Consider the following 14,142-nt stretch of genomic DNA (forward strand, 5'->3'; position numbering starts at 1 on the left):
AGATTAAATATGAGTGAGCAAATCAATCAGTTGAGTCTCATTCATTTTCTTTTAATCTTGTGATTTCAATTCACTATATCGTTAATAACAAGTTAAGCACATTGAATTAAATATGTGCGATCAAATGAATCACTTAAATTCCACTCGTAATGATAGTAACTTGTGATTTCCATTCCTTAAATCCTTCGCTATAGATGTAACAAGAAGTTAAACTCGTTGGATTATTTAAAAGAGATCAAATAAATTGTGATTTCAATCATTTAAATCATTCATTATCAATGTAACAACAAGTGAGACACATTAGATTAAATATAAGTGAGCAAACGAATCACTTGATTCTCATTCATTTTCTTTTAAGCTTGTGATTTCAGTCTACTAAATGATTCAATATGGACGTAACAACAAGTTAGGCACATTCAATTAAATATGCGTCATCAAAAGCATCACTTAAACCAACTCGCATTGATAGGAACTTGTGATTTCATCTCTTAAATTGTTCCCTATGTATGTAACAAGAAGTTAAGCTCATTGTATTAGATACAAGGGATTAAACAAATGCATTGGTCTCATTTCTACCCATGTAAACTAGTGATTTTAGTCATTTTAATCATTCATTATAGACATTGTAACAAGCGAAACATATTACACTAACTATAAGTGATCAAGTGAATGAGTTGAATCTCCTTCATTTCCATACAAACTTGTGATTTCAAATCACTAAATCAGTCAATGTGAATGTAACAATAAGTTAACCACTTTCAATTAAATATGTGTGATCAAATTAATCAACTCATTAGATATGTAACTACAAGTTTAACTCATTGGATTAACTGCAATGGATCAAACTAATACTTAGACCTCATTTGTATCTATATGAACTTGTGACCGCAATCATTTAAATCATTCATTTTAGATGTAATAACTAGTGAAACACCTTATATTTATTGTGATTGCACAATTGAATGACTTGAATCTCATTCATTTTCGTTTAAAATTGTGATTTCAATGTACTAAATCATTTAATATGGATTAACAACGTCTTATCCACATTCAATTTAATATGCATGATCAAAAGAATGAATCAATAAAATCCACTATTATTGATATAAACTTAGGATTTCTTTCCCATAGATCATTCACTATTGATGTAGCCACAAGTTCAACCGATTGGATTAACTACAAGGGATCGAACTAATGCATAGATCCCACTTATATACATATGAACTTGTGATTTGAATCAATTAAATAATTCGTTATAGATTGAGACACATTAGATTAAATATCGATGAGCAAATCAATCACTTGAATCTCATCAATTTTCTTCTAAACTTGTGATTACGATCGACTAAATAATTCAATAAGGATGTTACAACAAGTAAAAAAAAAATCAATTAAATATGTGTGATCAAAAGAAACACTTAAATCCCACTCGTATTGAGGGAACTTGCGATTTCAGTCCCTCAAATCGTTCGCCATAGATGTAACATGAAGTTAAACTCATTAGATTGGATACAAGGGATCAAACAAATGCATTGGTTCCTTTTGTGTCCATATAAACTAGTGATTTTAATCTTTTATACCATTCATTACAGACTTTATAACAAACGAAACATATTAGATTAACTACAAGAGATCATTTGAATGAGTTGAATCTCATTCATTTTCATACGAACCATTCAATGTGAATGCATAAACAAGTTAACCACTTTCAATTAAATATGTGTGATCAAATGAATGAATTAAATCTCTCGGGCATTGATACGAACTTATGATTTAAATCTCTTAGATCAATAATTAGATACGTAACTACAAGTTCAACTCATTAGATTAACTACAAGGGATCAAACTAATGCATAGATGTGATTGAGCAAATGAATAACTTGAATCTCATTCAATTTCATTTAAACTTGTGATTTGAATCCACTACATCATTTTAATATGTATTAATAAAATGTTATACACATTTAATTTAATATGTGTGATCAAATGAATGAATTAAATCCCACTATTATTGACACAAACTTGTGATTTCTTTTCCTTAGATCATTCATCATAGATGATGTAACAACAAGTTCAACTAATTGGATTAACTACAAGGGGTGTAACTAAGGTAATGATCCCATTTACATACATATGAACTTGTGATTTCAATCCTTAAAATCATTCATTATACATGTAATAACAAGTGAGACACATTAGATTAAATATGAGTGAGCAAATCAATAAGTTGAGTCTCATTCATTTTCTTTTAATCTTGTGATTTCAATTCACTATATCATTTAATATGGATGTAATAACAAGTTAAGCACATTGAATTAATTGTGTGCGATCAAAAGAATCACTTAAATTCCACTCGTAATGATAGTAACTTGTGATTTCCATTCCTTAAATCCTTCGCTATAGATGTAACAAGAAGTTAAACTCGTTGGATTATTTAAAAGAGATCAAACAAATTGTGATTTCAATCATTTAAATGATTCATTATCAATGTAACAACAAGTAAGACACATTAGATTAAATATAAGTGAGGAAACGAATCACTTGATTCTCATTCATTTACTTTTAAGCTTGTGATTTCAGTCTACTAAATGATTCAATATAGATGTAACAACAAGTTAGGTACATTCAATTAAATATGCGTCATCAAAAGCATCACTTAAACCAACTCGCATTGATAGGAACTTGTGATTTCATCTCTTAAATTATTCCCTATGTATGTGACAAGAAGTTAAGCTCATTGCATTAGATACAAGGGATTAAACAAATGCATTGGTCTCATTTCTACCCATGTAAACTAGTGATTTTAGTCATTTTAATCATTCATTATAGACATTGTAACAAGCGAAACATATTACATTAACTATAAGTGATCAAGTGAATGAGTTGAATCTCCTTCATTTTCATACAAACTTGTGATTTCAATTCACTAAATCAGTCAATGTTAATGTGACAATATGTTAACCACTTTTAATTAAATACGTGTGATCAAATGAATCAACTCATTAGATATGTAACTACAAGTTTAACTAATTGGATTAACTGCAATGGATCAAACTAATACTTAGATCTCATTTGTATGAAAATGAAGGAGATTTCAATGTGCTTGTGACCGCAATCATTTAAATCATTCATTTTAGACGTAATAACAAGTGAAACACCTTATATTTATTGTGATTGCACAATTGAATGACTTGAATCTCATTCATTTTCGTTTAAAATTGTGATTTCAATGTACTAAATCATTTAATATGGATTAACAACGTCTTATCCACATTCAATTTAATATGCATAATCAAATGAATGAATCAATAAAATCCCACTATTATTGATACAAACCTAGGATTTCTTTCCCATAGATCATTCACTATTGATGTAGCCACAAGTTCAACCGATTGGATTAACTACAAGGGATCGAACTAATGCATAGATCCCACTTATATACATATGAACTTGTGATTTGAATCAATTAAATAATTCATTATAGATGTAATAAGAAGTGAGACACATTAGATTAAATATCGATGAGCAAATCAATCACTTGAATCTCATTAATTTTCTTTTAAACTTGTGATTACAATCGACTAAATAATTCAATAAGGATGTCACAACAAGTAAAAAAAAAATCAATTAAATATGCGTGATCAAAAGAAACACTTAAATCCCACTCGTATTGAGGGAACTTGCGATTTCAATCCCTCAAATCGTTCGCCATAGATGTAACATGAAGTTAAACTCATTAGATTGGATACAAGGGATCGAACAAATGCATTGGTTTCTTTTGTGTCCATATAAACTAGTGATTTTAATCTTTTAAACAATTCATTACAGACTTTATAACAAACGAAACATATTAGATTAACTACAAGAGATCATTTGAATGAGTTGAATCTCATTCATTTTCATACGAACCATTCAATGTGAATGCATCAACAAGTTAACCACTTTCAATTAAATATGTGTGATCAAATGAATGAATTAAATCTCTGGGGCATTGATACGAACTTATGATTTAAATCTCTTAGATCAATAATTAGATATGTAACTACAAGTTCAACTCATTAGATTAACTGCAAGGGATCAAACTAGTGCATCGATCTCATTTGTATTCACGTGAACTTGTGATTGCAATCACTTAAATCATTCATTATAGATGCAATAACAAGTGAAACACATTATATTTAGTGTGATTGAGCAAATGAATAACCTGAATCTCATTCAATTTCATTCAAACTTGTGATTTCAATCCACTACATCATTTTAATATGTATTAATAAAATGTTATACACATTTAATTTAGTATGTGTGATCAAATGAATGAATTAAATCCCACTATTATTGACACAAACTTGTGATTTCTTCTCCTTAGATCATTCATCATAGATGATGTAACAACAAGTTCAACTAATTGGATTAACTACAAGGGGTGTAACTAAGGTAATGATCCCATTTACATACATATGAACTTGTGATTTCAATCATTAAAATCATTCATTATACATGTAATAACAAGTGAGACACATTAGATTAAATATGAGTGAGCAAATCAATCAGTTGAGTCTCATTCATTTTCTTTTAATCTTGTGATTTCAATTCACTATATCATTTAATATGTATGTAATAACAAGTTAAGCACATTGAATTAAATATGTGCGATCAAAAGAATCACTTAAATTCCACTCGTAATGATAGTAACTTGTGATTTCCATTCCTTAAATCCTTCGCTACAGATGTAACAAGAAGTTAAACTCGTTGGATTATTTAAAAGAGATCAAACAAATTGTGATTTCAATCATTTAAATCATTCATTATCAATGTAACAACAAGTGAGACACATTAGATTAAATATAAGTGAGCAAACGAATCACTTGATTCTCATTCATTTTCTTTTAAGCTTGTGATTTCAGTCTACTAAATGATTCAATATGGATGTAACAACAAGTTAGGCACATTCAATTAAATATGCGTCATCAAAAGCATCACTTAAACCAACTCGCATTGATAGGAACTTGTGATTTCATCTCTTAAATTGTTCCCTATGTATGTAACAAGAAGTTAAGCTCATTGCATTAAATACAAGGGATTAAAAAAATGCATTGGTCTCATTTCTACCCACGTAAACTAGTGATTTTAGTCATTTTAATCATTCATTATAGACATTGTAACAAGCGAAACATATTACATTAACTATAAGTGACCAAGTGAATGAGTTGAATCTCCTTCATTTTCATACAAACTTGTGATTTCAAGTCACTAAATCAGTCAATGTTAATGTAACAATATGTTAACCACTTTCAATTAAATATGTGTGATCAAATGAATCAACTCATTAGATATGTAACTACAAGTTTAACTAATTGGATTAACTGCAATGGATCAAACTAATACTTAGATCTCATTTGTATCTATATGAACTTGTGACCGCAATCATTTAAATCATTCATTTTAGACGTAATAACAAGTGAAACACCTTATATTTATTGTGATTGCACAATTGAATGACTTGAATCTCATTCATTTTCGTTTAAAATTGTGATTTCAATGTACTAAATCATTTAATATGGATTAACAACGTCTTATCCACATTCAATTTAATATGCATAATCAAATGAATGAATCAATAAAATCCCACTATTATTGATCCAAACTTAGGATTTCTTTCCCATAGATCATTCACTATTGATGTAGCCACAAGTTCAACCGATTGGATTAACTACAAGGGATCGAACTAATGCATAGATCCTACTTATATACATATGAACTTGTGATTTGAATCAATTAAATAATTCATTATAGATGTAATAAGAAGTGAGACACATTAGATTAAATATCGATGAGCAAATCAATCACTTGAATCTCGTCAATTTTCTTTTGAACTTATGATTACAATCCACTAAATAATTCAATAAGGATGTTACAACAAGTAAAAAAAAATCAATTAAATATGCGTGATCAAAAGAAACACTTAAATCCCACTCGTATTGAGGGAACTTGCGATTTCAATCCCTCAAATCGTACGCCACAGATGTAACATGAAGTTAAACTCATTAGATTGGATACAAGGAATCGAACAAATGCATTGGTTCCTTTTGTGTCCATATAAACTAGTGATTTTAATCTTTTAAACCATTCATTACAGACTTTATAACAAACGAAACATATTAGATTAACTACATGAGATCATTTGAATGAGTTGAATCTCATTCATTTTCATACGAACATTTCAATGTGAATGCATCAACAAGTTAACCACTTTGAATTAAATATGTGTGATCAAATGAATGAATTAAATCTCTCGGGCATTGATACAAACTTATGATTTAAAACTCTTAGATCAATAATTAGATATGTAACTACAAGTTCAACTCATTAGATTAACTGCAAGGGATCAAACTAATGCATAGATCCCATTTGTATCCACGTGAACTTGTGATTGCAATCAATTAAATCATTCTTTATATATGCAATAACAAGTGAAACACATTATATTTAGTGTGATTGAGCAAATGAATAACCTGAATCTCATTCAATTTCATTTAAACTTGTGATTTCAATCCACTACATCATTTTAATATGTATTAATAAAATGTTACACACATTTAATTTAATAAGTGTGATCAAATGAATGAATTAAATCCCACTATTATTGACACAAACTTGTGATTTCTTTTCCTTAGATTATTCATCATAGATGATGTAACAACAAGTTTGACTAATTCAACAAGTTCGACTAAGTTGAATCTGCTTCATTTTCATACAAACTTGTGATTTCAATTCACTAAATCAGTCAATGTGAATGTAACAATAAGTTAACCACTTTCAATTAAATATGTGTGATCAAATGAATCAACTCATTAGATATGTAACTACAAGTTTAACTCATTGGATTAACTGCAATGGATCAAACTAATACTTAGATCTCATTTGTATCTATATGAACTTGTGATCGCAATTATTTAAATCATTCATTTTAGATGTAATAACAAGTGAAACACCTTATGTTTATTGTGATTGCACAATTGGATGACTTGAATCTCATTCATTTTCGTTTAAAATTGTGATTTCAATGTACTAAATCATTTAGTATGGATTAACAACGTCTTATCCATATTCAATTTAATATGCTTGATCAAATGTGTCACGACCCCATTTTTGACACCAAAAATTTTCTTTCATTTCTATAATAGCGGAAGCAATATTGAGTCATGACCAGAACATAAAGAAATCAGACATTGTTTTATTTCAATAATAAAATACTTGGACCCAAAAAAAAATAAACACAAGTCCCCAAAACCGACGCAGTGCCCAGAATGCCAATGCCCGTCCATCACAAGACTAAGGTCGTCGCTCCAAAGCCAAAATCTATCAAGTACTACCTGTAGATAGAAAGAAGGGTCAGAATTCCTCTGAGTATGGAAAAATCCAGCCATGTGTGGAACATGACCCATCAAAATAATATTTGGTTTTTGTAAAACAAATATCTACAAATTTTAACACATATTAGAGTAACGTCACATGTTCAGCAACAAAACGAGGTGTGCACAACCTCCCAAAATTTCGTAGGCTTCCAACCGTGGTCCTCTGACAATGTCAAGGTCATCGTGCCGAGCAACAGAAATCCCCGTGGGCACTCATGGGCAGAACAGAACATCTCTTCACCAGGCGATCCAACGGATCGAGGGCACCTGAAGTGAAGCCTCCTGAGATATCCCAGATCGCCGCTGCAGCAGCATGGTCTCTCTAGGAAATCGGGTGGAGAGATCAGGAGTCTTGCTCCCAAACAGAAACAGAACAGAATCCCGGGCCCTTGTGCCGCCCAATACCCTGTGGGCCCTCCAGTACAGCCAGAGGACCATGCGTCAACAGTGAGCTCAGACGCACCACTACCTCCCGGGACGAAACCGAACACTGGGCAAAACAGAAAGCTCGCACTCGCATAAACCATCCCACAAAGTCCACGTTTCGCCTTCGAATTTCAAAAGTGAGGGTTTTCCAATGCTAGACATCGTCTAGTACCTCTCACAGAAACCGCCCGCCCTCAGGCTCGGTTTTCCAAACAGAATAATTCAGCTATTTTAAATCCTAACTTAATAGCAATGGAGCAAAACTCATCGCATCTAGAAACCTCGATTAGCAATATTATAATCCTTATTTGAAACAATAAAATTTATTTTTAAATTCTCAAACGTGACTTTCCTCCTCTAATGGTTCCAAACTTAATTTCAGGAAATCATATTTCTGAAATTTTAAACACCACAAAGAGCATCAAAAAGTAATATAACATATCATTTCGTTTTTAATTTATAAAACCCCCTTTTTGTAATTTTTTTAAGAATTCAGAGGGTACCAAAACGTGATTTCTTACTAAATGCATGGTTTTTGCTGAAAATCACTTTCCTAAGCCTCTTTTTGAAGAGGTTTTCAGCAAAAACATTGCGGCATGAACGCTTAAAAGTTATAACAGTTTTTTTTTGCAAATTTTGATAATAAGGTGGACCCGCTTTGTAATTTTTCATCATTGATATAAATTTGGCCCACGCTCGTTTTTCTTCATTTCACGCCTGCGTTTTCTCTCTCCTCACGAGCGCCTCTTCCTCGTCTTCGTGTTCGTCCAGTGGTGGAGTCTCCATCGTGCTTCCATGACCAAAACCAGAGAGAGATCTCTCTGTCTCGCGCGAGATCGACTTTGGGTCTTTTGCTGCTACGCCCACCGGCCGTCTGACAGCTTCCGCCGCCGCCTCCTCAGCTGCTCCCCTTTTTCTCAGCACTATCACCATGAGAACGACGACTTCTCAGCTTTAACGGCGTCCTCACAGTCTCCCTCTCGCTGCAATAGTGAAGATCCGACAGGGAGAAGGGGACGACAGGAGGAGGACGCTGCGCTCCACCGATACCTAGTGCCTCTCTGCCACAAGCGTGGGAAAGAAGGCTGGTTTTTTTTTTTTCAATTCAATTCAGTATTTAGCATGCTCTATCTATAGGAAATCAAAGGTAGCTAGAAACAAAGAACATTGGTATAGCATGCGCAGATCGACTAGTATAATATGCATATAAATCGCTATCCACCGGAAATCATCAGAAGATACAAGCTACATGAACCATTCATAACTGAAAATCCCATACCTCTGAAAATCTTGGCAACTTCTGCTTCTGGTTTCTTTCCAGCAGCCACTAGCCTCCGTTCCAACAAGAGAGCAAGAAGCATTTCTCACCCTTTCTCTCTCTCTCTTTCTTTCTAATGTTGGACGAGCTCCTCTAAGCCTACAGTAAAGAAAGTCCTTGCTGTAAAATGTGGTTACATATGCCCTTATCCCTATCTTTTCCACAAATGTCTCCCTTTGATAAACTTGATAGTTGGAAAAAGATAAGGAAAGAAAATCGTGGGGCTTACATTCTCCCCCCCCTAAAAAGAAATTTCGTCCTCGAAATTTTAGCGTACCTTATTGAAATAGTTGAGGGTAGCCATTTCTCATGTCTTCTTCTGGCTCCCACGTACATTCTTTGATGCCATGATGTTGCCATTCCACTTGAACTAATGGGATGGTCTTCTTTCGCAACGCATGTTCCTTCCGGTCTATGATCCGAAGTGGCTTTTCATCTTTTGTCATGTCCTCTTGCAAATCAACCTCTTCGTAGTCTATCACATGCGAACGATCGGGTACATATTTCCTTAGCATCGACACATGAAATACTGGATGAACATGACTATATTGTGGTGGAAGTGCAATTCGATATGCCACCACTCCAACTTTTTCCAGAATCTCGAATGGACCAATGTATCTGGGACTCAATTTTCCCTTCTTTCCGAATCGAAAAACACTTTTAGTGGGTGATATCTTGATAAGAACATGATCTCCTGCTTCAAAAGCTAGCTCTCTTCGTCGTTGGTCTACATAACTCTTTTGTCGACTTTGGGCAGCCAATAATTTCTTTCTAATCATGTTGACTTGATCAGTATAATGTTGTATTACTAAAGGATCCTCAATCTTGTTGTCTCCTATCTCAGTCCAACACGATGGTGATCTACAAGGTCGGCCATAAAGAGCTTCAAACGGAGCCATTCCAATGCTAGAGTGATAGCTGTTGTTGTAGGCAAATTCAGCCAAGTTCACATGTTTATCCCATTCACCCTTCCACTGCAAAACACAAGCTCTTAACATATCTTCAAGAGTCTGGATGGTTCGCTCAGACTGTCTATATGTCTGCGGATGAAATGCTGTACTCAGTTTCAATTTTGTTCCCAACGCTTCCCGTAACCTTCCCCAAAACTTGGCTGTAAATCTTGGAGAGATTATTGATTTAGGGATTCCATGAAGTCTCACAATTTCATCAACATACAAATCTGTCAAACTTTCTAGTGATTGTGAAATCTTGATAAGAAGAAAATGTGCAGATTTAGTTAGGCGGTCTACCACTACCCAAATAGCATCGTGTTGTCGTCGAGTACGTGGTAACCCCACTACGAAGTCCATGGTGATGTCTTCCCATTTCCATTGAGGAATTTCTATCTGTTGCACCAAACCACCTGGTTTCTGATGTTCCACTTTAACCTGTTGACACACCAAGCATCGTGGGATGAACTCAGCAATCTCTTTCTTCATTCCTGGCCACCAGAAGTTTATCCTTAAATTTTGATACATCTTTGTGCTTCCTGGATGTATGGTGTATCTTGTCTTGTGTGCCTCTTCCAGCAACTTGTTCTTCACTTCAGGATCATTTGGAATCCCACAATCTACCATTGAACCACACAGATCCTTCTTCGTCCTCAAAATAAGGAGTTTCTTCTTTCTTGTGACACTCAAGTTTCAACTTCGCATATTCCGGGCTCTGTTTTTGTTTCTCAATGATTTCATCAAGGAAACTATCTCGAATTATTCCTGCACACTTCACCTTTCCATTATCATCTCGCAATGGATGCCATTTTTCAAAGTCTTCCACCAAATTCCATGTCTGCATTAATAGTCCACTAGCTTTAGCAGTCGTCTTTCTACTGAGTGCATCGGCTACCACATTGGCCTTTCCTGGGTGATACTTTATTTCAAAGTCGTAATCTTTGAGTTCCAGTCATCTTCTCTGTCTTAGATTCAATTCCTTCTGCGAGAACAAATATTTGTGCGATTTGTGGTCAGAAAATACTTCAAATTCCACACCATAGAGATAATGTCTCCATATTTTTAGCGCAAATACCACAGCTCCTAATTCCAAATCGTGTGTCGGATAGTTTTTCTCGTGTTGTTTTAGTTGTCTAGAGGCATAAGCTATAACATTGTCCTTTTGCATAAGCACCGCTCCATATCCTGTTCCCGAAGCATCGGTATATTCCACAAATCCTTTCCTCCCATTTGGCAGTGTTAGAATTGGGGCACTAGTCAAACTGTGTTTCAACATCTGAAAACTCTTCTGACAATCCTCTGTCCACGTAAATTTCACTCCTTTTCGTAGTAGTTTAGTCATTGGGGTTGCAATTTTCGAAAAATCCTTGATGAACTTCCTGTAGTAACCTGCTAAGACAAGAAAACTTCTGATTTCTGACACATTAGTTGGCGCATTCCATTGTTGTACAGCTTCCACTTTGGCCGGATCAACTGCCACTCCCTCCTTAGAGATTACATGTCCCAAGAAATTCACTTTGTCTAGCCAAAACTCACACTTGGAATATTTGGCAAACAGTTGATTTTGTCTCAATATCCTCATCACTAACTCGAGATGTGCCGCATGCATCGCTTCACACTCTAAGTACACTAGCACATCGTCAATGAACACTATAACGAATCGGTCTAAGTACTCGTGAAATATTCGATTCATGAGATCCAAAAAAGCTGCTGGGGCATTTGTGAGTCCAAAAGGCATCACTCGAAACTCATAATGCCCATAACGTGTGCGAAATGCTGTTTTGGGAATATCTTCTTCCTTAATTCGCAATTGATGGTATCCCGACCTTAAGTCTATCTTAGAAAACACCTTTGCTTCCTTTAATTGATCGAATAAATCTTCGATTCTAGGCAATGGATATTTGTTCTTGATTGTAACCTGATTCAACATTCGATAGTCAATACACAACCGCATTGACCCATCCTTTTTCTTCGTAAATAAGACCGGTGCTCCCCAAGATGACACACTTGGACGAATGAATCCCTTGCTGGCCAAATCTTGGATCTGTTTCTTTAATTCTTCTAGTTCTGCTGGTGCCATTCTATATGGAGCCTTAGAAATAGGTGCAGTTCCTGGTATCAATTCGATGCCAAACTCCACCTCTCGTACAGGAGGTAATACAGGTAAATTTTTCGGAAACACGTCTGCGTAGTCCTTCACCGTACGCACCTCACTAATGGGTTTTAATTTCTGCTCGATTGCATCCATGCTAACCAAATATGCAATGCACCCATTTTCCATGTATTTTCTTGCCTTAACCATTGAGACAACTAGCTTTCTTTGATCTTGGGGCGTTTTTACCCTAAATTCGATCTTTTGACCATTCTCCAATCGAATCTTAGCTTCTTTTTTCTGCAATCTATCGTTGCGTAGTGATGGTATAACCAATCCATTCCTAGGATTACGTCATACCCCAACATATTCATTACAACCAACTGTGCTGGTAATAAATGTTCATATATTTCTATTTTCACATTTTCTAAATACGTTCTGCATGTGTCTTTGTTTCCCATAGGTGTAGCAACTAACAATTGATAAGGCATATTCTTTCTTTCTAACTTTAAAAGTTCAGCAAAACTCTTAGAAACAAAAGAATGCGATGCTCCAAAATCAAACAAAACATGAGCCCAATGAGATTGTACAAGAAGGGTACCTTTAATCATGTCCGTAGGTTTCAACTCTTCAACCGTGGTCGCGTAAACTCTGCCAGGTACCTTCTTTTCTGCTGGCTGATTGGTTGCACCACGCCTCTGCTCTGCCTCTTTCTTCTTTGGGCACTCACGAATAAAATGACATTGTGCTCCACAGTAAAGACATGCTCTGATATCTCTGTAACATGGTTTACCAGGATGTTCGCGATGACACTTGGGGCATTCACCGTCCCCCCTGGATGTTGATGGCCTCTGTCTCTTGAATCTGTCCCCTTGGTTTCCCCTGTCACTGCACCCTCTCTTAAACATGTCAGGTCTTGACCTGGGTCGCAGAGATTCACTCTTCCTATCTGTCCCTTGCATCCTCTTCCAGCCCTCCTCAAGACGTGTGGCCATGTCGATAGAGTCGTCTAGATCTCTCGGACGACTACTAATTACTTGGTTCTGCAACCCGTCTTTAAGTCCTCTGACGAACTTATTTGCTCGGTCCGCATCAGTAACATACACATGGGGGCAATATTTTTCCAAATGTCTGAATTTGACGATGTATTCGTGCAGACTCAGACTCCCTTGTTGAAGGTCCAGGAATTCTTGCATGTGTTTCTCTCGTGTGAAGGTTGGGATGTAGGCATGTGTGAAGGCCTCCTTGAATTCTCCCCAGGTCGCCTCGTGATTTGTGAACTTCACCTCACGTGGCGTCCACCACCATTCCTTAGCATCTCCTTTTAGCATAAAGGTTCCATACCGAACCTTCTTGTTGTCAGGCACTTCCAGGGTGGTAAAGATCTCCTCTGTTTCCTTTATCCATTCTTCGGCATCGTCCGCAGTGCCTTTCCCATAAAACTTCGGAGGATGCAAACTCATAAACTGTTGGTGAGTTACTCCCCTTGCCTCACCAATTGTCGTTCCGTTTGTGTTTGTACTAGTTCCTCCTGTAGAAGCATTCTGCACCAGACCCTGCATCACTCCCGTCATCATATGCAATGTGTTCATGATGAACGCTTGTTGTTGTTGATTATCTCCAACAGGTGTCCCAGCTCTGGTAGAACGAGTCTCCACATTTCGACTCCTAGTGCTGCGAGGTCCTCTGCCTCTGCCTCTAGCACTTCCTCCTCTAGTACGTGCCATTGAACTACACCACACGGAGGAACACAAAATATAACTATTGTATTCGTAAGTAAAACAATTCGTTAAAGCTACTCTAAAATTTTAAAACTCAATATTCACACTAAATCAAAAACACATTCGTTAACGGGCTTGGATGACCTTTCCTCTATTTGTGATCGACCTTGGCATTGGACATTGACTCTAGACACTGTGCTCTGATACCAAAGTTGTCACG

General features: G+C 35.5%; 1 protein-coding gene across 1 annotated transcript; it reads right to left on the reverse strand.

Annotated features, from left to right (window-relative positions):
- Positions 1 to 11,958: 11,958 nt before the first annotated feature.
- Positions 11,959 to 13,928, reverse strand: LOC116268312 (uncharacterized; the record flags this gene model as incomplete). The annotated part of the gene is made up of 2 exons (XM_031650016.1): positions 13,546 to 13,928; positions 11,959 to 12,544 (listed from the first exon to the last, which is right to left on the reverse strand). Coding segments are annotated over exons 1-2 (969 nt in total), but the record flags the coding sequence as incomplete, so codon positions are not given.
- Between the last annotated feature and the right edge of the window lie 214 nt (positions 13,929 to 14,142).

Source organism: Nymphaea colorata, unplaced genomic scaffold (genome assembly GCF_008831285.2).
Source record: "Nymphaea colorata isolate Beijing-Zhang1983 unplaced genomic scaffold, ASM883128v2 scaffold0212, whole genome shotgun sequence".
In the NCBI taxonomy this organism is placed as follows: Eukaryota; Viridiplantae; Streptophyta; class Magnoliopsida; order Nymphaeales; family Nymphaeaceae; genus Nymphaea; species Nymphaea colorata.